At 41.6% G+C, this 26,144-nt stretch overlaps 1 protein-coding gene across 7 annotated transcripts in view; it reads right to left on the bottom strand.

The window, feature by feature from the left end:
• RAF1 (Raf-1 proto-oncogene, serine/threonine kinase) overlaps positions 1-26,144 on the bottom strand; it is a 66,479-nt gene that overhangs the window by 4,655 nt on the left and 35,680 nt on the right. For 3 of the 7 annotated variants that reach the window (XM_027703162.1, XM_027703164.1, XM_027703166.1), the window contains exons 2-15: positions 15,595-15,810; positions 14,607-14,716; positions 13,492-13,594; positions 11,808-11,965; positions 10,813-10,911; positions 9,239-9,392; positions 7,705-7,764; positions 5,911-5,938; positions 5,691-5,818; positions 4,616-4,733; positions 4,019-4,103; positions 2,834-3,010; positions 1,562-1,608; positions 7-125 (exon numbers count right to left, since the gene is read on the bottom strand). In XM_027703162.1, the coding sequence (XP_027558963.1) occupies positions 7-125; positions 1,562-1,608; positions 2,834-3,010; positions 4,019-4,103; positions 4,616-4,733; positions 5,691-5,818; positions 5,911-5,938; positions 7,705-7,764; positions 9,239-9,392; positions 10,813-10,911; positions 11,808-11,965; positions 13,492-13,594; positions 14,607-14,716; positions 15,595-15,810 (1,602 nt within the window). Of the gene's footprint in view, positions 1-6; positions 126-1,561; positions 1,609-2,833; positions 3,011-4,018; positions 4,104-4,615; positions 4,734-5,690; positions 5,819-5,910; positions 5,939-7,704; positions 7,765-9,238; positions 9,393-10,812; positions 10,912-11,807; positions 11,966-13,491; positions 13,595-14,606; positions 14,717-15,594; positions 15,811-23,472; positions 23,529-26,144 lie in introns of all 7 variants that reach the window. The other 4 variants (XM_027703165.1, XM_027703160.1, XM_027703161.1 and 1 more) reach the window with 3 other exon arrangements.

Genomic DNA, 26,144 nt, shown 5'->3' with positions numbered 1-26,144 from the left:
GCTCACCATCCACAGGATGGAGCCCGTGGGCTGCTCCACCTGCTGGGATCCGCTCCAGCGCGACTTCACCGTGGCCAGCCCGAAGTCCCCGATCTTCACTGTGAGGCCTTCGTGCAGAAATATATCTAAAGATTTGTTAAAGAAACTCTGCAAAACTGAGGAAACCACTCTGGATTTTCTGACATGGCTACAAAGTGTCTGCTGATCACAAACACGAGCCACTATCCAAGAATACTGCTGATTGTTTCATTTAAACCTGCTGCAAGCTCTGTCTTCAACACAGGAAAAGTAGTTTATGGCACCCATGTTTACAAAGTTAACATTTAAGACTAAACCAGACCAGATGTTTCAGCATTATTTGTACATCTACCTTATGGTGAGTTAGGACAGAAATCAACAATGCTAATTACCATCAATGCCTGCAGGTACTTAAATACTGAACTGGTGTCACAAGACACAAAGGGAAACAGCACGGAGGTCTCACAACTCAAAAAAACCCCTAAAACAAACAAACAAACAAACAAACAAAACAAATCTACAAGTAGAGGTAAATATAAAATAAATCTATTTACATAAAGCTCTCTGGCAGATCTCCTGAGATTTAACCATAGTGTAACTATTTCAACTGGAAATATTCTGTACTACTTGTAATTATCTCCTTAACAGATTTGTCTGTTATGATTGATAGCCAGCACTTTCTTTGCTGGGGTTATTTTAAAATATCATTTAACAATTTCACTTAGAAATGTTTTAAGTTCAAAGAGATGATTCAGAAATATAAACATGACTGACTCCTCATTTCCATGTCAGAAGCAGAGCTGATTTATTTCACAAAAATCATTATCAGGAATCACAAGCTCCTGACTTCCTATACACTGACATGATTCTATTTCTAGTTTAACTGAAAATGGGAATCCCCATTATGGAACTACTGAATTTGGCATATTTTTTTATGATGACATTTTCAAAACATCCTGTTCAGTTTTTATGGAAGGAAGCCACAATTCCTGCTGTTCCTGGCAATTCCAAAAGCAGGCACTTTCAAAGGCAAAAGACATCAGTTCACAACATTTTTACTCCATATGCATTACTAAATCTGTATTTTTGCACAAAATATAGTGGTAAAAGGCTGCCTTTTCTTGAGTTTAAAGTAAGACTTATGGCTTCATTTCTGGCAGTCACATGAGGTGTTCTAAATATATTAAAATACATGAGAAACAGTCCCAAACCCCAGATGTGCACACACAGATCAGCAGGCACTGCTCCCATCAAGGGAAGATGCAGCCTGTCCCAGGGTACCACACAATTGCATGAACACCATTTAACTAAACCAGGACACTTTGGGAACCCAACTGTTGCACATCTTTATCCCAAGAGTATGAAAAGCAAGCACATGTGTCCTATGGAAGTCCTCCCTAAAAAGCAGCTTCTTGCTCATCAGTAGGAATTGCTCATTATTTTATATATATATATTTATGACACAGCTATTTCAACCCCCCCAAAAGCTCCATTACCAATAAATCACCCTCCCACTGAAGGCAGGACCATTAAGAAAGGATACTATTGGATTTCATGTCTCTGTGGATGATGTTCTTTGCATGTAAATAGCTGTGAAGGAAAAGCAGAGCAGTGTCATTCCCAAGGCTGCTCCCAAACAGCCTTTCCACTGACCCCCAGCCCCCAGGGCAGTTCATGGCACACTCAACCACTGCTCACCCCTCTGGCCTGAGCCCACGGACAGGATGAGGGCACTTCTGCTCACCAGGAGGAGACTCTAAGCAATGAGCTGAATGCAGGACAGCCCTCGGGCACAGGGATGGCATCACTCACACTCACCCTGCAGAACTGGGGCTGGCCTCCTGGGCAGGAAATCTGTCCCTGTGCTAAGGGCACTGTTCACAAACCCTCTCCTTTTACATGTCCCCAGTTTGCTGGGGGTCCTGATGCACAAAATGGATGAGCACTGACAGCACCTTGTGTGCTCCCAACATCAGAACAAGTGCTGGCAGAGGAGTGAGGTGGGGCCTCAGTCAACTCAGACATCTGCAGGATGTATCTCAGTGAGTCCTGGAGCTGCAGAGTAGGAACAGCCACCCCCTCATCCCACAGAACTACCAGCAGGATAAATTAGTGGTTGTCAAACACTGCAATGTTACAGTAACACGGGGAAGAAAAAAAACCCCTTAATTCTATATTTAGAACAGGATCTTATTTAGTGTGTTATAACAACCTCAAGCTATACAAGATAAAATACAGAAGAGGTGACTGATAAGTGACATGAACTGAGCTGGGTTTGTTCAGCCTGGAGAAGAGAAGGTTCCGGGAAGACCTCACGGGTCCTTCCAGGACCTGAAGGGAGCTTATAAAAAGGAGGAAAGGGGATTTCTATGGGCAGACAGTGACAGGACAAGGAGGAATGGCTTCAAACTGCCAGAGGGCAGGGTTAGATGAGATATTAGGAAGGAATTCTTCCCTGTGAGGGTGGGGAGGCCCTGGCACAGGTTGCCCAGAGAAGCTGTGGCTGCCCCATCCCTGGAAGTGTCCAAGGCCAGGTTGGACGGGACTTGGAGCAACCTGGGCTAGTGGAAGGTGTCCCTGCCCATGGCAGGGGGTGGAATGGGATGGGCTTTAAGGTCCCTTCCCACCCAACCCATTCCCTGCCCCCAGGGACAAAGGACTGCCCAGCAGCACAGCTGCCCCACCAGTGCTGAGCTGAGGCTGCACAGCCCGTTCTGCCCCGTTCCTGTTTTGGCAGCCTCCCCATGCCAGGCTTTGGGGAAGGGAAGGCAAACCCCATCCCAAGGCCAAGGCCAGGCCTGTCCATCCCACTCACTCCATGCCCTGTGCTGTCTGCCGGGCGATGTCGATGAGCTGGAACATCTGGAACTTGGTCTCCTGGACGTGCAGGTGTTTGTACAAACTGCTGCCCTCGCACCACTGGGTCACGATGGCCAGGTTGTCCTTGGTCATGTAGCCCATGAAGAGCAGGATGTTCACGTGCCGAGTCTTCCTAACAGAAAGGAGCAGACAGGGAAATCAGTGTCTCCATAAAAAACGTGTTCAAAGGCCTTCAAAAATGGATTCCTGGCTGAAGGAATGTATTTCAGCTTTGGAGGTCAAAAACATGAGTTTCCTGCAAAATTTTTCCAAGCTGGATATGTGACTGAAGTTTGGTTTTATAAATAATAAAAATATGCCACGGTTGCCAATTTATATTTTTTTTAATAAAATCAGCTGGTTTTTTGGTTAAAATATTAGTTAAAATACTGCTTTTTAGTTCCACAGAAGTTATATAAAATCAACATTTAAGGAAAAGACGTCATGAAGATTTGAGTGTTTTGAAATCAATGACCAACATTCACGTTTGCAAGTGGTATTAGAAAGAGTTATTGGAACAACAGAATCATCCTGAAAGTTGTGCAAGAGTGACAACTTTAGAGAGAAAAATGAATGCCAAGAGGAAACCAAAGGGTCTATATAAACTGTGAAGGAATTATCAGATCAGAAGATGGTTTTTATGTATCTAAAGAGTTCAGTGTCAGGAGGAACATCACAGATAGTTATTCAAACACCAAAAAAACCCCCAGTATTTGAAAGCAGAAAGCTCTCAGATCAAAGTACATGTTTAAGTATTAAAAAAAAAGTCTTATGCTGCAATTTTAAAAGTATCAAGTATGAATTCAAGTCCTCTGATGGTGAGAATTATGGCAGAATTTATTAATCCTCACCTTTTCCTGCCTGAGGTGACCTGAACAATTCCGGGTGTTTGCACTACTGAGGTGAAAACACGACTTTCAGAAGCAGCAAAGAACCCCTGAAAGCCTCAGAGCTGTGATTGTGTCTCACAGCTCCACAGCAACAGTCAGAATTATCAATATAAATGTTTTTGGTGTTCTCTGGAGATCTGCTTTTTGTGTCTATCAAACACAGAATATTGGGCAAAAAGGTTTAAAGGAGAGGTGGGAATCAAACACAGAGCCTTGGAATAAAAGAGTTTAGCAGTGAAACCCCAACTCACCTCAGCACAGCCACTTCATTTCTGAAAGCCTGGAACTGCTCTGGGGTTGGATCTACCACCTTTAGTATCTTCACTGCTACATCCCCTGAAAATACATTGACCATAAAAGTTACTAAAAATGCAGCTTTTTTTTTCCTCCTCTCCAAAAGAACATTAATATGCAGTGTAATTAAAACTCCTCTAATTTGTGTACAATACACCTCTACGAATTTGTAAGTCGACATTTTGCTATCCAGCTTCAGCATTTTTATAATTAACTTTAAATATTAAAATGTTTATATGTACATATATACATAACCTTTTCAACAACAAAACTTTATCTAGAAAGCAAACTTTCTAGATTTAGATACTGCTCCATTTTGGAAGGGTAGGGATAAATCTTCCATCCAGGAAGAGCAGAAAAATCCTGAATGATAGAAATGTCTGATTAATGTCTGTTCTTTGCCTTAATTTCAGTGCAGCTGCAGTAAGGAAATTACTGTTTCTTACCCAGTACCTATGGTGGTAGAAAAGCACAGAGCACCATTAAATTCCCTTTTTCAGGAATGTTGTCCCACCACATCAGCACTGTGAGATGGTGCCAAGTCAAGAACTCACCGTGCCATTTGCCTTTGTAAACTGTTCCAAAGGAACCTGACCCTATCCTGGTGGAAAGCATGACTTCACTGGCTTCTATTTCCCAGTAATAACTGGAATCTCTCTGTCCACGAGGCCTCTGGAACAAAAATTGACACGGCTTTTACTCTTCCCTTTTAATCAAATGTATTATATATACACACAAAAAATATGACCTGAAACCTTGAGGGTTTTGTCCTGCAATCTGGACTTTTCTTTTTCTCCTCATCCACTTTCTTGGATGGTTTGAACTGCTTTAAGAAGTTATCCTCAGTTCTGCCCTAGAAACTCAAACCCTAATCTTAGATCTTGAGAAGAACAAATATTTTACAATCAACTATTTAAAGCCATTTGAAATACTCAAGAATCTTACTGGCTTCTTCAAAATGACAATGCTAAAATTCTGGAACTCTTTATGTGTTTAAAAGGAATAAAACAAAAAGATGAGAGTGGAATGTCAGCTGTCCAAGTGAGTAACAACTGTTGAGTCCCACTAAGCAACTGTACTTGCATTTTGAAAAAAATACTACTAATTATTATTCTAACTATTCTTTCTCCCCCCTCCATCATCTAAGTTTAAAACAAACCTTTGAGGGAAAACTTGCATTTTGTTAAAGCTATTTCTCCCTGAGCCATTTTCCATGAAAATAAAGGCACTATTAATATCCACTTTCTATGGAAGCTATGGCAACACAGGGATAGTAATGATAATAAGGCTAACCTTAAACATACTAAAAATAATAAAAAGATGCAGCCTCTGAAGATTTAAAAGGTAATCCTTGAATCTGCACTGGAAAACAATTTCACACTACTGTCTGAAATTCATTTTCAATGCAGAACACTTTGTTCTGAGCATTTATAACCCAAGGCAACAGTGATCGTTCCCAAATTAGTTCAAATTCTATTGCTACTACATACACAGTGCAGAGCAATCCAACACTACCAGCAGCTTTTAATGCCTTTTAAGAGCAGAAATTTATCCCAACACACCCCTACTCCCAGCCTAATTTAACTTTTTTATTTTTTTTTAAATTAAAACAAATATTACCACCCTTACAATTTTGTTCTTTTCTTGTGTATTAGATCCAGCAGCTCTCTCTCTTTGGGCTGGGACTGGGGTTTTAGGCTGAGACCAGCCAGTTGGGCTCATATTGTTAGGACTTCCAGACAGAGCAGAGGGTGAGGCTTAAATATGGAAATAGAAGAAAAATAATTTATGAACAAGAAAATAAACAATCAAAATAGTATTAGAAATTATTTAGTTTTTGAAAGCATACCTGATTCACTATGGCTTCGAATTGCATCCTAAAACAGGGAAGATGGATAATGAAGTTAATAAACATCAGAGAACACACAAAGGAACAAGCAGGAACGGTGTTGAAATTGGTTCTGCTGGTTTTGGTTGAATGCAATATTGGCCAACACCCTCCTAAAGATGGGTGATTTCCTAGTTATAACAATCCTGTATGCTAAACCCATGCAATTTGTGAATTCTTAAAAACATGAAAAGAGTCACAGCATATTGAAGGGTATTACTACCAAAGAAGGAAAGTGGGGGGAAAAAAAAGACACAGAACAAGAAGAACACCATCAATGCTGCCTGCATTCCCCCCCCTGCACTTGGGACATGCTTGTGTCTGAGGGCTGGGACAGCTCCTGGGTTGGCCTCTGTCTCCAGGGGACAAGTTCCCAAACAGGTTTGGGGTTACAAGTAGGAAAACTTAAAAAAAAAAAAAAAAAAAGCATAAAATATTCCAACTCAATATACATTTTAAAATATCTCTACTCTACTATTTCAACCCCCCCAAAAAAAGGCTACATTTTGTGTTGTCATACAAAACCCCCTGGTTTCCAGGACATCTCCCCCCAGGTTCCAGTCTGGCATTTGAAAGCGTGGGTTTGCACAGGGCACTTGTTGGTACAGTGTGACAGCTCTCACCTCATGCCACAGGCACAACACAACTCTACAGCCATGCACAAGGAAAACTAAGCTCTGACAAACAGGACTGCACAGCTTTTCTCACCTGCTAGGGATTATCCCAAAGAACATACAGGAAAGGTAAAATATCCAGGGACTGTATAAGTACAAAGCAAGAACATGCACTACAGAAATGTTAAATACTGTCAGAGTTAATAGAAGTCAATTCAAACTAACTAGTTAGTAGAATAATAAATGTAAGATTTCACAGAAGGACAGAACAAGCCTACATTCCACTGTACAGTTTCAAATTAAGATTATCCTTAGCAAAGATTCATTTCTGAAATGCATAATTTTAGCCCATTAGTTGCATTCTCCCAGGCTTGACTATGCACAGTATTCCTGCACTCAACACCTGAGTGGATTAAAATCTGCATAAACCATCAATGAACTCTTGCAATTATTACTTTGTCCATTTGAAGGACAATAAAAACCTCTCAGAACCTGAATTAATAACAAGTGGTGGGTTTTGTACATCAGTCTGAGAACGTAACTGCTTTAAATTAAGCTGGCAAAGGATAATTAAAGAATTTTCAATTGTTCTCATACTTATGTATACTTAATTCTTACTTTAAAAAAGTATTTTGAACTTCAACCCTGATTTGAATATTTTCTTCTTTGCTTATGAATCCAACAGCAAATGAAGCAAATCCACTTTCTTGGAGTTGTTCTCCCAACACAAATAACACCATGCTGTAGTCTGTCAACTTTACTTTCATGTGAAATAAAAACAGTACCTGTTCTTAGTCTAAGGGCTCTGTATGGTTATAGTCAATAAAAATAGTTTCCAGAAGGAAAAAGCAGATGTGTCTGAGAAGGTTCTGCTTTAAGGGCTGTGTGACCAAATGCATCTCTAATCCAAGGCTCCTCCAACTCACAGCGCTCTGAATCCACTCAGCCCAACAGAAAGGAAGCTCTTCCATCAGTTTGCCTCTTCCAATTAGTGTCCTCAATATTTAGGTATAAACATGCTACAAAGGTTTCCATCCAATCAGCTCCACATTCAACACTTCACGTGGACACTGCCATGGCTTACAAGTTATAGCAATCCTGTTAATCACAAGAAAACAAAAGGCACCAAGAAAATACCTACTCTTCCCCTCAAACAAAACCGTCTGCACCAGGAACTGGGAGAAGCATTCAGGCTGTTATTCTAGGCCAACATGGTAAGAGATAAAAGAAAAGAACAGAGGGAGTATAAAAAATAATTTTAAAATGTTAGGCTAAATGAAAGAAAAAGCAACCTAATTTGGTTGATAAATGGTAAGTAAGTGCAGTAAAATTTTCAAATAAGTATTCCTGCTCAAACCAAAGTTCACTAATACCTGCCTCTGGTAAACCACCTTAAGGTGGTCTTTCTCCTGACATACTAAAAGGTCTCTACGCCCTTTTTTCTGCATTGCTCTGGGACTCTTTTAAAGCCTTTTGGAAAAGCCTTTAAGACACACCAAGTGTTTTTACTCCATCCCTACGATAATGTGAAGAGCCAGAACAGCAAGCATTTCAGTCTTTACTGCTCTGAGAACGAATAAAGAAAGCAATGTCTCCTTCAAGTCCCATCACTCTGCAAAGGTAATTCATCTCTGAGTGCTCCATCATGTTTGGTGCCACCACAGATGGTCAGCAGGGTTCTGAAGCACTGAAAAAGGCTGTGAGCCTAAGGAAACCCCAGAGAAAGGGGCCACAAAGCTTCCAACCACAAACACTTGTGGGGCTGCAGGGCACTGTCCCTCCCTCCCGAAGGGCCCCAGGAATCGTGCAGCACACTTCAGCCTTCACACCTTCAGGGCTCTGAACCAGCAGCTGAAGATGCACCTCAACTCCACAGTCAAAGGCTTTTGCTTGGCCTGAAGAGCTTTTGAACTACTCCAGAGGAAGAAACCACCAAACAGTGCTCTCTCTGAGGTCCTGCAGCTGAGCATTCCCTTCTGCCAGCCTTTCCTGCACACCACACCCTCATTTTGTCAGGGTTATCACAAAACGAAATTAAACAAAACCCCAACCACTTTAGGCCTGACTTCAAAGAGCTGTCCCTCACTACTGCCAGTCCAAGGTAGGAAAATAAAAGAAAAAGGTGCTTGAAAGCAAGTAACAGCAGAAGTACCCTGAGATAAGCTGGCTTTAGCCCACAAACCCAGAATCACTGTTATCCTACAGGGATAACACAAAACATATCACCAGTAGGCTTTGACTTGAGTATTCCAAGCCCAAGAACTACACCCAGATTTACAGCACCTGTAGTCTGACCTAAAACAAACACCAAGCCCACAACAAACCCAGACTTTTAAGGTTGAAAGAACATTTTTAGACATGCCTAACAGGCATTTCTTCAGCAAAGCTGAGCTTATTTTCTCTTCAGGTCTGGAAAACTCAATTGTTAAGCTCCACCACATCTTGACATACACCAAAAATCTGCCTATCAGTTCAGCAAAGTTGATAGACTGCAAGAATGAATTATTAACTTTCTATGCAAATGTGTCACCTATACTGTACATCACTCAGCCAACCAAGGCCAACAGTGAGCCAATGACAGAAAGCAAAGAAGAAAACCCAACCGGCGACTATTAGATGGCCACTCTGAATTTTAGTTTAACTTTATGCTACTTGCTCCCTCCTCCCAGGATTACCTCAATTATCCTGCTGTCTACAGGCATTGTAGTGCTGACCATGTGGACATTTGGTGTGGATGTGGATCGCTGTCTTTGAGACAGAGAGCCCTCAGAGGAAGGATGGGAGGTGTTGAATGTGAAGGCATGAGGTGTAGAATACCTGTGCTGGGAACTGAGGAGAGAGAGAGAAAGGGAAAGTTGTGGTTATTTTTTCCCCTCTAGCAATTGAAAAACACTGTTCAGTGTAACCTATCCAAAAGCAATACACACAGAATTCCAAATAGAGAAAAAGCTGGGACTTTCACACCAACTACACTGTCTGGTCAGCTGAATCATTCCCAGTTTAACTTAGAAAATAAACTGAAAAACTCAAAGTTCTTGTCAGCTCACATACAAACACTAGCATGTTTAACATAAGACTGTTTCTGCCATTAGAAATTTTGCCACAGTTCACCTCAATCCCCGTCAAATCACATTTAATATGCTGACAAAATACTGGCTCTGATAGATGAATTCAGGGCTGTGAAACTTAAACAAACTGCTCATTTCAAGCCTGTTGAATGCACAGCTTAAGAGCTAAGCCCTGAATTTGTCAAGGTTTGCAAGACTGTTCAATGCTTTGCTCAGAACAGCCAGCAAGGAAGTCATGAAACTCAACACCAGTTAAAAGGAGGCCAACACTAAAATCCAGTTCCACAGAAAGTTATAAATCACAGTTAAGGTCACTCAAACCATATTTATCCCAAAACACACGTGTATCTTAACTGAAATCAGCCAGTCTTCACAAAAAAGCTTAAAAACATCTATCAAATTAGTAAGTCATTGTTTAACAACAGCAGAAATAGAATGAGATGGCAAAGATCAATTCTGATGCAGTTCCCACTAAAATAAATAAAGAAATACATAGAACCATTTGCAAGTCAGCTACGTGCTCTGTGCCTCATTCCTGAACAGGCCAAGATTTTTCAAAGAGGTGCAGAAAAAACAAAAGCTGGCCTGCCCTCTTCAGCCTCTAGAATTTCAAGGAAAAGAATACAGGCACAAGTTAGGATCAGGAGACAGGCCCCTTGGAAAGGAATGCATGTTTTATTTTAGCATTTAAAACTACAAGAATGTTCTCTTGAGGTATCAAAATTTTCTTTAGGAGGAGCAGTTTTCAGGTCTCACTGTTCTCTCTTTAAACTCCTATCATCACAACATCACAGCATTATTTTAATGTATGCAAATCATCCAGCAGGACACAACCCCCTGATGCACCGTACTGCCTGATCGGATGAAATAAAATTCATTCACAAAAATACCAAAAGGGAGCCTTGAATTTTCCTAGGCAGAAAAACAAAGGTCTCCAAAAACCCTTCCTTACAATTTTAAGATAGAAAATTCAAAATATAAAATCTCAAATCAACGGTCTGCTTGAATTCAAGAACAAGAAAGGACACTGCATGTTATCTGTGATGAAGTGGTGTTGCCACCCTGCACATTCATCCCAACCTTCTGCTTTTGAGGAGTTGGGGGTCTTTTGTTGGTTTTGACTGTTTGTTTTGAAACGAGTGTATTTCCCAAAGCAGAAATGACAGGCAATACTATCTTACCTAACAGGTAGCCGGGAGACAGACTCCCGCATCCGCCTCATTGTCAAGGGAGGTAGTGCAGGGACACCACTGTCACTGATATTTGAATTTGGGAACAATCTGAAATATCAACAAAAACAATTACAACTTCAACTGCTACACTACCTCCTGTACAATGCTCTTTAAAGCTCTAATTTCAACGGGCTGTTTCTCTGCAGCATGATGAACTTCATGAACACATTCCTATTTTTGCATCATGTTTTCCCCCTGTCTATGGTATGACTAAAACCTCTGCCTTCAGACTCCCAAAGACATATGTCCACGTGTTCCTTCTAAACTTCAGAGACTTCAGATTTTCCTGAAAGGCTATTTGACCCATGTTTTTCAAGTTCCATTAAACCCAGGTAGCACCAAGTCATCCTATGCTCTAACAACTAGTCAGTATGAGAAAATGCATAACTGTATGAGCAAGTTCAGTTATAAAAAAATACAATCACTAAGACACAAAAATGATTCCAGGTTTTAACACTTTTGCATGAAAGGACTTCTAACAATGATTTTCAACTTTTTTTAAGCAATACTAGGAAAGTATTATCCTAGTATTATCTGTTTTCTCACCATCCTATACGTTTTCAACAGGGTGTCAGAAGTTGTGCAGTTCTACACACTAATGCTTCCAACAGCTAAAAACCAACTGAATCATGGCCTTTTTTATTCCTAACAAAAGTGTTATGTGAGGAATTGTTATCACTGTTCAAACAGAGGGTCATTTAGGATATTCGTTTGCTTGTCCCAGAATATTAAAATTTAGTGTCAGAGCAAAATGCCTCGAATGTAAACAGCCTTCTTTCCCTGGGAACAGACAATCATTGCTGGCTGTTTCATGAAATCAATTCACAATCCTGGATATTGATCCACTTCCCAACCATCCAAACTTATCACCATGATAAGAGATAAAAAAATGCTTGTCTGTCACAGAGAAATCCTGGCTGCTATTAAAAACAAACAGTCCTTACAAGAGCTGCCTGATGTTGCTCCAGTCCACACACATGGTCGGGACCTTGGTGCTGCAGTGCTCGTGGAATTTGTAGCCACAGGTCTGACAGCGGAAGCCGTTGAGCAGGAACTTCTGGCAGATGTCACAGAAGGCCAACTTCAGGAAGGTCTTCCGAGCCTGGAAAACACCCCAAATCATTCATCCCACCTACAGACTGCTCCTCATTAACCCCCATTGGGATCTGCAGAGCCTGGCAGAAATGAGCACCCTGTTACTTGTTATCAGTGCCCCCAGACTGCCACTGAACTGAAAACTGCACTTGGATATTCTTGCACAGATTTCCAGTTTGGTTGGAAAACTGGAAAGCTCAGAAACGCTCAGGGCTTCGTTTACAAAAAAAAAGAAAAAAAAAAAGTGTTCTGTCAAATGCAAAAGCAATTTTTTTGCCCAGTAAGGTGACAGAGCTCCGTGGGCCAAGAACTGGGGTTTTTTGTTTGTTTTTGGTAACACCAGGGAGGCAAAGGAGGATCTGATTGTAAGGACCACCTCATTATTATTTTTATTAGTCAAAACCTTGGGGTATGTTTATGACTAACCAATATTCCTTGCATGAGAAATAAGTTCCTTAGTAAATAAAACAGCTTAAGGAATTTCTACTTTCTTTAATTGCAGCCTACATTTTTCTCTTAAAGCTTCCACGATATGAAAAAAGAGTATAATGAACCAAAGGGTTTCTTCCTCCAGAACATACTGGGGAGGAAATCTTGAAGTTTGAGCTTCTCCCAGATCTGGAGAAAAATATTCATTTTCTGGTGACCAACTGCAGATGATTTTTTTTGTAGTTTTCTAAAAATGTCAAGTAGAAGTAATGCTACTTTCAGATTTCGTAAATCAATCCTAACCTTCCTAATGGGTGGAAATGACAATCCTTCAGGTTTGCCACTTAGCACAACATATTTCTGCAACAAAACAACAAACAGGCTAAAATAGAGGAATGGAGTTCCTTCCCATGAAGAGGAAAATAATGGAAGAGTTGGGCATTATCTCTTTGTAACAAAATAATTAGAAAGAAAAAAAACACACATATACCCAAACCCTAAAACACAAACCTTATTTATTATTGAATAAATAATCAATTTTTGAGAAGGAGCTTGAAAGCCTTTAGCCTTTCATCCCCCAAAAAACCACTCTGTCAAACTACAGGGCAGCATTAGCTCACAGAGCAATGTCACGACCTGCAGAATTAACAGTCTCCCTGTATATTCAGTACAAATACTATCAGTCCAATAAATGTCCTGAACTTATCCAGCCTTTTTTTGACTGATGAGTCAGACACTGAAAATGCAAATTATCTCACAGTTCTGGACTTTAAAGACACAATATCTTAATATAACAGTTACATAAATACGTATTTATATAAAATAAAAATGGCAATCATCAGACCTTTGAAGAGTATGCATAATGTGAGCTTTCAGAGTCTCTGACACCCAGGAATCACTAATGAAATAAATACAATTCTGGCATTTCAATGCAAATTGATACTTAGCCAGTCTAATTTGTGGGGAGCAGGGAATCAATCATCATTTCTGAAAATCCCTGTGCTTAGAAAGCCAAAAGCTGTCTAATGCCCAAAACATTCTTTGACTGAGTATGTGGTTCAATTAATACAATTTACTTCAAAATACAGACAAGGCAAAGCTTACAAAGTTGTGTGTGGTGAGTGGAACATGATCAAGGAAGTCCACTTGCAGCTCCTCTCCAATCAGGGAGGCAGCGTCCGTATTCCAATCCAAACGCACCTTTTTTCTGAAGGAGAAAACAGAGAAAACAAAATTCCTTAGGAGATAAAAAGTTTGGCCTAACCAACAATCTGTGCTGTGTGAGTTTTCTTGAGTAAACTGAAAAACACAAAGCAAAGCATGGCCAGCCTCTTACAGGAGCTACATCCCTGCTGTCCTTCACTTCAAACATCGGGAGCAGCTTTGAACGCGCTGCGGGTCACCGCTTTCTCTGCTCATTTTTTAACATTTAAGACATTTTATATACACGTTATTTGAAATAAGACACTTGGAAGCCTTAATGGAGTCACAGAAATACCCTTGCAAACAAAACTTAAGGAATTATGAATGACAGACTCAGTGACATGAAAGTGCTTGGGCACTGAAGTTACTGGTGACCCCAGAGCAGTCCAAGTTCCACAGAGAGTTAACCCCACAAATTCCTGCCTCATGACTGAGGCTTCCAGGAGCATTAAGCCCAAGCCTCACGAGGTGTGAAGTTAAGTGTATTAACTCCATGAGATACCTTCACTCCCTCAGCTTGTAAAACAATCATTTGGTATTTAATAGCAGCATCCCCAGTCCTACAAAAAATAAGGAATATCTGAAGTGAGATTTAAATCCAAACATTGGAAAGCTGTATAGGAATCAGAGCCTCCAAACTGAGCACATGGAGACGTTCAGTTAAGCTGGCTAAGAATCACTAGCACTGAAGTTTCCCAAGGCAGCAGTGAAATGCACCTCAAATATGAAGGCATCACTTCACCCAGAGTATGACAAAAGCCTCAGCGAGACCTTCCAAGCACTTGAGTGAACCCCTCTATATTAAGTATTTTCAATATTTAGCTTTAAACCAAACTAAAATTGTTAATACCCTGGAAGCTGAAGGAGTATCCCCAGAGGAGGGTAACGAAAGCACCACGGAAGAGTTCACAACCAAACCGTGCTTTTAAAAGAAACCAGCCACAGAGAAGAGCTTTATTGCTGCTATGCCAAACCCAAGATTTTCCCATTCTCTAGCTGAAAAGTTCCCCTCTTACCCTTTCGTTTCAGGAAGTCGAAAAACTGCACAGCATTCTGGTTGCAGCCCTCTCACTTTCAGTGCCTTCATCAGACAGTCGTGCAGGGTCATCCCATTTCGCACGTTCACCTGTGACCAAAGGGAAACAAAGCCAACAAAACCTTTATCAGGGATTGCAGAATTTCTTTAAGCTTTTCCAGGAGTGGAAGGTCATTTTTTTCTCATTTTCTTGAGAAATTCCAGTATAACTGCACAGCTGTTTACTTTGGACAAACAGATAAGCAAAAATTACTTGTATGATGTAACCACAAAAGTGCTGTGCCTTCCAATTTAACTCGCTGCACATGAAGCCAACCTGCCAGGCCAGCACATCTGCTGCCACATCCCCACCTATTGTGTACTCCTGCAAAGGAAGTTTTGAAGGCATTTCATAAACTTCTTGGTTTCTTACAACTCCTAAGTTTCTATCAAACGGGATTTTATACAAGTAGGCAGCCCACAGAAGTAAACAAAAAATGTGGGCAAATGGAGTTATGTGAAGTATAGACAAAGGTTTAATTTAGATTTCAGGGAACTTTGTGTCAGACTATTATTAGTACTCTCAGCTCCAAGAAGCTGAACAGAAGTGCTCCCTCAAGAAGTTTCACTTCAGCTTTAACCACCACACTTGACTGTGGGCATCCAAGTGAGGAAAACGGTGACAGAAAAGACTGTCCTACAGACATCATTGTTTGGGCCAGCCACAACTGCTTTTTAATGTGATTTATGTAAGCAAAGGATGCAGCTTGTGCATATTGGAAAATTCCCAGCACTGAGGCAGAGGAATACAGGTTCTCAACATACAGATACAGTGCTTTCAAAATATGTCCCCTAGAATGAACCAACCGGTGACACCCCGAGTCACAGCCAGACCCTTGGTGAAGCCTGGCATTCCTGGAGCCAGATACACATCCCAGTGTCAGCAGCGGGGACAGGACATTCCTGGGATAAAGGCAGCCCAGCCTTACCACGGTGCGCTGCTTGTTGGGCAGGAACACGCGGATGGTGTTGCTGGTTTTGGAAGTGTCGGATATTTTGCCATCGTCAGAGGCTCGGCGCTGGTACCCAAACTGCTGCACAATGGTGGGGGAAATACAGTTGGGGCCATCAAACACAGAATCCTTGAGTCCAAACCCATTGCTGATAGTCTTCCAAGCTCCCTGAATGTGCTCCATGGGTGCGGTCTAGGGAAGAAAAATTGGGAGAGTCAGGGAAAACGACAAGGTCCTTTGCTATGCCGTGGGATTTCTGCTCCCGAGACAACAAACCTCAGCTTTTTTGACAGCATCAGAAAACTGCAACTATATTTTTTCATTTTTTTTAATACTGTCACAACTCACGTAGTATGGAACAGCATAAAACACAACTCAACCCTCACACACACTAGGCTCAGTTACATTTCAGCATAAATAATGGCTGAAAGAATTGGGACTGTCCAGCCTGGAGAAGGCTCTGGGAAGACCTCATTGTGGTCTTCCAGGACCTGAAGGAGCCTGCAGGGAAGATGAAGAGAAACCATTTACAAGGGTCTGGAGGGACAGGACAAGGAGGAATGGCTTCAAACTGCCAGAGGGCAGGGATAGATGGGATATTAGGAAGGAATTCTTCCCTGTGAGGGTGGGGAGGCCCTGACACAGGTTGCCCAGAGAAGCTGTGGCTGCCCCATCCCTGCAAGTGTCCAAGGCCAGGTTGGACGGGGTTTGGAGTAACCTGGGATAGTGGAAGGTGTCCCTGCCCATGGCAGGGGGTGGAATGGGATGGGCTTTAAGGTCCCTTCCAACCTAAACCATTCTGGGATTCTATAAACCTCTCCCAGTGCAAGGACACAACCAACCCCCTGCACACTCCCAAATCAGCACACAGTACATTTTTAGCACACACATAGCACAGAGATAAAGGTGTCATGGTACATTTTTTTCCCCAGCCATCACAACTGCAGTGCAGCTCAAACTCCAAATAATACTACAAAGGCATCTTATTCAAAACTAAGCAAAAACAAAGTCTGCACACCTTTCTAAACTTCCAAGTAGTCAGATTTATTACCAAACGTTGAAAAGTACAATTAAAAAATAATCACTGAAAAGGGCACAGTAATTTATTTCTTCCACAGAACTGCAGCCCTCTACAAACACCTGGAAAAGCAATGCTGGAACTATGCAGTGTATCTGCACATCTTTTCCCATGGCAGCAGCTTGCTTCCAAAGTCATCTCCAGTGGCTGCACACACCATCTACATTCCTGATCACCGCTAGGAAAGGTGATCAGAAAGTTGTATGAGAACTGCAGTCAGGACATGCCAAAATGAAGGTCTTCCAAGCAATCCCAATTCCATCCCCTCAAGGTCCAGGAAAGACTCAGCTGAAAGAGCTACAGTCTTTCCTGCAAACACCAACAACCTAATACAGCACCTAACACCCAACACTCCGCACTGAACACCCATCAGGAGCTATTCCAGCCTCTTTCCATGTGTGGTCCTGCACCTCTTTTATTGTAAATTATTTGAATCCTCCAACTTATGTCAGAGAAAAGACAGTGGTGTTTGTTACAACTGAAGAGGTAAAACAGTGGAATTATTGGATAAAAAAGATCTCCACTAGTGTCAAGTCCAGTCCACTTTGTGAGGCCTAGAAGGATAAACTGAATTTCAGAGCGTCTTCCCTCACAGTACAACTCTGAAAAGCCTTAGCTGGATTTGCAGTCCTTAACACTGCTCCAGACCCATCCCCAGGTCTGCCCAGCAGCTGGAAAGGAAACAGAACACAAACTTCCAGAGAAAAGGTTGGTTTCTACAAAGCCCCCATCAGATGCAAACTCTGCAGCAGCAGAGCTCTGGGCCTGCCACCCTCACGGGGATCTTTGGGTCAGTTCCTGAACATCTCTTTCACTGACAAGGTGTACAATGACAGCAAGCACCTCCTCGCCTTCCTCCTGCCATCCTTGTCACTCCTGCACCATCAGCTGAGCAGGGTCAGTTGGGAAAAGGCTCAAAATCTTAAAATGGAAGTAATATTTAAAACTCAACATCCAACTGAAATCTAACAGAACGCAGGCACTTGGAATTTTTTTTAATTTTTAAATCTGTGGCACATAAATGACAACAGTCTTACACATGATGTAAAGAGGGAACAATGAATAGCAAGACAGAGACATTCTGAAAAAAGGAGGGGAGAGAAAATTGAGGAACACAACCGAGTTCACCACACATAAGCAACTGCAAGGACAACACCTCACAGCTCATACTGTTAGACATCAGAAAGGTGAAAAAAAGTTATGAACAGTTACAACACCCATCCAACGCATATGGCAGCTAAAGGAGTAGCCAGTTAGATGGTAGCAATAAAACCTGAGTGGAGAGAAACTGCTAGGTAAGAGGGGAAAGGAGAAACCCAGACAGCTCATTCTCTTTCCTTAACTTACTCCCTACGAAAACTTCTTTTTTTCACCTTTCCAGGTAATAGATGCAACAAAATAAGAAGAGACAAAACTGGGAAGTTGAGATAAGGACTGGCAGGGTAGCCATCAAATCCTCCTTGTTGTCACTGCTGATGCAAGTTGACAACACCCCAATGTTACAGCCTATTTAATATTTTGACATGCTGCCAACATTTCCTGAAAAATTCCTGAGAAAGCAGGAAGTAACAAGAAGTTCAAACTTGTGCTCTGACCAAAGGTAGGTTTGGTACCCAAGAAGGTACCTCCCTGTCCCAAACACAGAAGGCCCACTGCACAGACAGCCTGCTGAGGGAAGGAGAGGAGAACCAGCTCAGCCCTGGAGCACACACAACCCTGCACGTGGTGGAGGGCAGGGGAGAAGAAAGGGAAGTTTGCCAGATATTCATATGGGATAGACAGGGAATTTCTGATGGAGAGGTGCTAAACCTGCCCCTGGCACCCACAGGAAGGGGCCTGCACTTGGAAAGTGGAGCTGGATAGGAAACAGCACTGCCCAACTGTCCTGCTGCTGAGCTCCAGGGCAGCTCAGGGACAACCTCCCGGGGGGACAGGAGCTGCCAGGGCCTCCCCAGCACCTCTGCAGGAACAGCCTGGCTGAGCACCCTGCAGTGCCCACAGTGCTCATGATCACTGCTCCAACCTTACTCCAAATTATCAGCACGGAACAACAGAGACAGTCACAAAAGCTGCTTCTCGGGGAGTAATTCACACATGAATTACACCTTTCCCTGCCCTCTGGTAGAAAGCAAGCTTAAAGGTTACATGGATCCAGACAAACCCATCCACTTGGAACCACAGTATACACGGGTGGGAGGTAAGAGAATTAGCACGGCCAGCTTTGAACTGACTAAAAAATAACATTTAATGACACAACAGAATATTGCACATTCACACACCATTTCTAGTTGGTTCACTGAACACTGAACCAAGCACAACCGCAGAACACAATAGTCTGTGCCACAGGACACAGGTCTGAGTCCACCTTAACAGAGAATTCCTGGGCAGAGCACAGCTCACCTTTCAGAGCCCTGGAACCTGTGCCCTGGCATCCACTTGTCCATTTACTTTGGGTATTTTGCTCCAAGCAGTCATTGATTAAAGGCATTTTTACTGAAACTACATTCATTTACTCCAAATCCTCCAAGATCCACACCAGTGAAAAGTTGTGTGATATGTTTCATTTAAAGGAGGAAAGATTTTACAATGATGCCTTTATAAATATATTATTCTTAGTTTGTCCATTCCAGAAAAACTATGTTTCCTTCCTTTAAACGAGTTGCCAGCATGTTTCTGAAACATAATCATCACCAGATATTAGATTTATATTTATGCCATGCTCAGATAATCCAATGCCAGCTGAATGCTTTCATGCATCTCTCTAGAAATTTTCCTTTAAAACTTTTCTTCCCACAGCTCTTCACTGCCATGAAAATGACTTCAACCAGCCTGTCCACAACTGGAAACTGCAACTGCAGCATTCAAAGAGTATTTGAAGATATTGCAGCGTGAGGCCTCTTGTAGATCCAGGACTGCAGGAAGCTGATACTGAGTGGTTTCATCTTAAATGTTCAGTCTTAGGAGAAAAATAATGTCATATATTCCTCCAAGTCCTACAGGAATACTGCATACTGTGACCAAGATAGCACTTTTCATTAGTGCTTTTTGTGTAATTACAGATCCTGATAATTAATTCTTTGAATAAGCATTAAAACCAAATGCCCAGAAGGGCTACGGAATGTGCACATCTGAGAGGAACAAATTCCTGGAGATCAGTCCCTCAGCCCACTCAACACGCTCGTCACTCATCAAATTCAAAAGGTACTTTCAGTTTTTTTAACATATTCCATGACTAGGAAAAAGTGTTTAGTCTGAACTGCTAAAAATTTCAGTCTCCCTCCCTAAGAAATGCCAAAACTTGAAAGTTCACAGGATACAGAGCTAAACTCCTCTCTTAGGTACCTTGCCCTTTCTTTTTATTCTGAAACAAACACCAAAAGCTTTTCCAAAAATGTAAGAACAGTTCCAACATACACACGTGCTGCCATTTTTATCCACACAATTAAGTCACACTCATGTTTAATGAAATACATCTATGAAGGCAAAACATCACAGAACACAGCCCAGAATCCATTTCAAACTTAACATTTCTGTCAGTAAATATAAGCTTGGAAAGTTATTTATAAGCCGTGTTTTCTTCTCTGACATAAAAAGATCACGCACAAAAAGATAATACATTTAACTGAGGCCTTTTCTTCTCCCATATAGTAATTATTGACTGATTTAATATTGCTTGGGTGACCCGTTGTCTGAGGAGAAACAGAAACCCACACCAAACAAAGATCTATCGTGATATATAGCAGGTTTTTCTTTTAAAGTAGCTTTTCAGAGCAGTAGAAGATAAACATGGACACATTCCTATATTAATAAATAAAGCTGTGATCCATGTTAACATAAACGCAGGGCATGAGTTGGGATCAGTTTAACAACCCAAGCCCAACTGTCCTACATCTCCAAGGTTTGTGTTTTTCCCTTGTATGTCCTTCATTTTAGGAGATGGATGCCAAAAAGCAAACTCCTCCCTAGCACAACTGACAGAAATTAAAAATTAACAGGAGGAAATGTTAGTGTTCAGGAAAAAAACCATAAACTCAAACCAGGACAAACCCAACCAGTACGGAAACACATATAATATCAGCCTCAGCTGTTCTGATCTTGGAAGTATTTTTCTCATCTTTTTCTTTATTTCTCACAACCATTCCCTTCTTAGTCACTACTTACATGTTGCCAATGTAACTTTGAAGTATTTAAGGAAAAAATAACACTGGTTTTTCAACAATTGGGCTCTCCAGTAGGGAGGGCACAAGCAATACAACTCTCAGCCTGACATGCTTTCAAACTGATTGATTTGCGAGACTAATGTCTTTTTGTATGTAAAATAACTTCCAGAGTAGAACTCTGGCTAACAAGCACAGCCCAAATCAAAGCTGGCTCTAGCAGGCCGTACTTTGGGCTCTGCCACCAAACTATCTGCACCTTTGGCCACCCTGTGCCTGCTCTCTGGGGACTGTAACAGCCCCAGGCTACTTTTTCCAAGCACTTTTCAGGAAGATCTGTTTGGTTTATCCTTTCCACACAAATTATTCCCATTTCAGTTACCCATTTCTTACCCCATGACATTCGTATGAAGGTCAAATGTGGAGCTCTGAGTTTCCCCACAAACCCTGAGTTCCTACATTAGAGAAACAGGAGCACTGACCACCCTGTATCTAAAAGAGAGACAGAGAATCCAAATCCTTCCCTTTCCCAAGGCAAAAAAGCAATCCCAGGTAAAAAGAAAAATGTAACAGCTTTTTCCAAGCAATCAGAGTGGTTTTAAACTGTAGTTAAGTACAGCTGCTGAGATCAAAAAAAGTGTATAAAACTGCCACAGAAACACCTTTAAAAGGAAAAAGCAAGCAAGGAAAGTACACCAGTGTTCCACATGCATTTTGTAGAAGTTTTGCTAACGAAGCACCAGAACTCTATGTCAGAGAGTAAAACCTCTGCTTTTTCTTTATATAATATTTTGTAATTTTTTACCTAATGTGCCCTTAACATGAAGACTATTAACACTGAAGTGATACTTAAAACATCCTCCTTTATTAATTTCATAAACTGAAACACATTGCTAGAAACAAAAAGCATCCTGAGCACTACTTTCTTAGATCTGATCTATCAGAACCACATTATATGACACTCTCAGACTTCTTGTTTCTTCACCATGTTAAATTCTTCCCAGGGGAATCCTCCAAAGACAGATTTACAAAGACAGCCCTTTAAAGCATTGCAGAAGTGGGGCTCTGAGTGTTCTGTCTTTACACAGACGAGACACTTTGGACAAACATTTCTGGCCCCAGGTCTCCATCAGCTGCACACACATTCTCAGCCCCATGCCATTTGCATTCCGACCTTGCTCATGCTCCAATTGTTTCAAGGCTGAAAGCCCCAAACTGTGTTTGCAGTCGCCTGGAACTCGTCCACTTTACAGCAAAGACGAAAAAGTTACTCAAAGGTCAGCAATCCACCAAATGCCCTTCCCACACGAGTTCTCAAGGACTGAACAAGGGACTGAGAACCCCAGCACAAAGAATTCCTGGCCCTGTGGAGTAAATGAAGCAATACTGAGGACACCAGCCCTGAGAACACACCAGTCCTTCCACAACCTCAGCTCCTCCTGGGAATCATTGGAGGGGGAGCTCCAGCCAGGGCAGAACTCAACAGTTCCCTGCATGTTAAATACCACTGCAAAACACAGCCAGTGCTAAATGACCTGGACAGGCAGCAGAGGATGCAGTGATGCAGCTGGTTCAAGGCAGCTTTAAGCTGATGAATTCAGTGTATTAAACATGGGCTATGGGCCAGAACCAGCAGTGCCACGTGGAGGTCAGCACTGGGATTCCAAGAGCCTGGGCATGGAAACAATGTACGGATGAGAGGAGAAGGTGGCAGAGGGGCAAGAACAGCAAGAAAAGTTTGAAAAGGCCTTGAGATATCTTCCTGAGAAAATAAAACAGATTATTCCCTTATATTTTAAAATAAAGTGCACCAGGGAATAGCTGAACACATCTTTCTGCAATAGGAACTAAATCTAACGTGATACTAACTTGAGTATTTTAGCTACAAACTGCCTGGACAGCTCTAATAACTTTATTTTATTGGTTTGTATACACCTGTATTTGCAAAGAAACCTGCAAAAATGGCAAATAAAAACTGGATGTACCTAAAAATTAAAGACTGTATACAAGCAAACTTACTTAGACTATGTCAAATATTTACTAAATTACTATGTCCTGAAAGCCTCCAAAAAGAAACTATGCTCCATTTTAACTCCATCTTACTTTATCTTACTAAATACATCCAAGAAATTACAATTCTGGTTTGGGTGGGCTTTTATTTATTTAACAAAGTGCCATAACAGTCTTTTAGTTTCGTAGATAGAGTTCTAAGATAATGTCACAGACATGATTTACATTAGGTCTGGATTATTCCCAATAGATCTGCAGTTGTGTGGAAAGGCAAATGCTGTTTGGAGAAGATAGGCAAATATCAAGATCTAAAGTTCTAAACTAAGGGCTTTTCCCCTGCAAAGTAAATATCCATGGAGACTGACTAAAGTAGGAGCTAAAGTTAAATATACACTTCTGATAAAGCAAACACTGAAACAACTGTAGGTACCATATCAATTTTGTGGTATTTTTCAAAAAAAAAAAACCAAAAAGGAAATTTTAGCTGCAGTGCAGGAATACAAGCTTGGCTAAGTTTCCCTGCCCCCAAGAAAGGTCCAGGCACCTCAGAATAAATAATGGGGCAAGATAAGGAGGAAAGGAAAGATAACAAGAGAAAGTTATTTATACCTTTAGTTTTCCTTTAAGTGAATGAAGTCCTATAACAAAAGGACGGAGCACATCATCTGTGGAAGGTAACACAAAAACAGAACATATTTACTATTTTCACAGACAAACTTATACACATGCACTCCAGATCAAATTAATAACAAAAAAACTACTTTGTCAATTACATCAATGGCAGTTAAATTATCATCCTGCTTGTGTCAGAGTTCTCAGGGCCTTCCAGCCTTTCAGTGTTTCACACCACATTTCACTGCAAGGAGACACAATGTCCAAGGCCAGACTGCAGGACAACCAAAGGCCACCCAGTTCAACAGAATGTCATTCTCACTGAAGAACACTGTAAAGATCATCTACAGCTCAGAACTAACCAAAGTAAAAATTAAGTTGAAAACTGTCCTCTCACCCATCAGTTCCTCATTCCCACAGAAACACCTCCCTGACTCACAAACGGGGACACCTCTTGGATACAAAGCAAACAAACAGCAGTGAGCAGCTGAGCCTCTGAAGGCTCTCTGGTGCACATAAAGCACCACCGTGAGAGCAGTCCCAGCTTTCTCACATCTGCCTCTGTGTGAAATAAACGAAAGCACACAGAACAAAAAAATCAACAGATCTTATACTGTAGCTCACTTTTGGTTAGAAGTGCCCTCCCTTCTGGATAGAGCAGATGGGAAAAAATTAAAAAGAATAAAAACAAGCTGCATTGATTTTACCCAAGACAGCAAACTCCCTAAGACTAACAAGAAAGCAGAAGAATGCTTTGGGACCTTCACCTTGAGCCACTTGGCCATCTAAAAATTAAAAACTACCTGCAGTCTGAACTGTGCATTTGCCCTGCTTACCACCTCGTGCACCTCTCTCCAACATTTTGGAATGTGACACACAAAATATTGTGAATATGATTTCCATCATGGAAAACCAGGGAGACTGAAGAGAAGGGAGGAAGGAATTCTGTCTTTTGCACACCAGAGGAAAAGCTGAGATCTTTAGTTGTAACTGAATACAAGAGAAGCCAATGAATCCAGTCAGTATGACAGATAATGCTGCATGAAAAAGAGGATAAAAACCTCATGGGGAAGGGTACAGAGTTTACAGAATGAGAAGTCAAAGCATTTTTTATTGTAAAATCAGCCAGAAGAAAAAAGAATCTCATACACAAATCAAGAAGAGAAGGCACAGCATAAAACAAGTGTGATGGGCTAAAGAAGCAGCAGGTACAGTGTTTTTACCTGCAACCAAAGCAATAGTCATGAGGGAGGAAAAATCATGGGTTTTTCTTGACAGATGAGACACACGACAAAAGAATCAGTAGGGACACCTGTTAACAGAACTGGCAACAAGGAGGGTTTAAGTGAAAGAGCTGTCAAAAACACCAGCTGTTACTGCAGATGTGAGATTCAATTCAACCTGAGATGGACAATTGTTCAGCCAAGACAATGGCAAAGCCAAGGGAGCAGAAATGACTCTGGTCTGGAGGAAGTTTGCCCTCTTGCAGGATTTCCACCTGAGCTGCACTGTGGAGCAGCAGCAGGAGCAAGGGAAGCAGGTGTCCCGTGAGGGGAATGCTGAACTCGCACAGGTTATCGCTGATCCCACTCCGGGGTCAAACCGTGGCTTCTGAAAAACTCTGCTACAAATACACACCTGAATAACAAATAACACACCAGGCAGAACAAAAGCCTGGGGTTTGTGCTCCAGGGTTGCCAATCACTTTTGAACGAGATGCCACGGTTTTAGAAAACACACCTAACAACACTGTATTCAATACATCTGACATCTATATGTGATCCCCCTGCAGCTGAGCCCCACTGTGACACTGTTAGGGCACTCCTGCTGCTTCCTCCAGTTATCACTACAGATAGTTTGGTAAATACACCACTTCATCACTGGCAGTGCTGAAAGTCTATTCCCAGAAAAAAACACATTGATTTCCTATTGGGTGAAGGAACCATCAACTTAAAAATTTATCAAAATCAGCCAGGCCTTTTAGAAGTTGTGACAAAAAACTCCTACTACACTTATTCCTGGGCTACACTATTAATCCCCATCTTCAAAAACCACATTGCCTATTTAGAGTCTCCACATGAGAAACCGAGAAAGACAAAACAATCAATATACAAAGGAACACAAAATTTAAAAAAAATTCCTCTGCCAGACATAAAATATGCAAACAAAAGTGAAAGAATCTCTTGCAGTCACAGTGGCAGTATTATTTATGGTGACAGAAGAAAAAATATGTTCAATGTAAGACAATTATAGCCTCAATCTGCCCAACAATTTTATTGAAAATTTTCTTCAGAGCATATAGTAGTTCTGTAAAACAAAATTATTGCAGGTACTGTCCTGTAATTCAACATCACAAGGGCAGATCTTACTGGAATAGGTAAAAATAGCACTAGTGAACATGCCAAAGGACAGTCTTTCCACTGCAGGGCCAGTGCCTAGATTGCAACATCAGCTGGCTCTCTTTTTGTAACCTCTTGATTGCCAGTGAACAAGTCACAGTCACTGCAAAGGTTTGAGAAAGCTCAGAGTCAGGGGTGCCCTGTCTCTGTGCCCGAATCCATCGGGGTATCCCTGCCGTGGGCACTGGTGCAGCAGTCACTGCCTGCCAGTGCACACCTGCCCTGGAGCACCCAGCACACGGGGCTGATGGCACCGGGACACGCTTCAGT

Source organism: Neopelma chrysocephalum, unplaced genomic scaffold, assembly GCF_003984885.1.
Source record: "Neopelma chrysocephalum unplaced genomic scaffold, ASM398488v2 Primary Assembly neopelma1_209, whole genome shotgun sequence".
NCBI lineage: Eukaryota > Metazoa > Chordata > Aves > Passeriformes > Pipridae > Neopelma > Neopelma chrysocephalum.
This window is presented reverse-complemented; position numbering and strand designations above follow the sequence as displayed.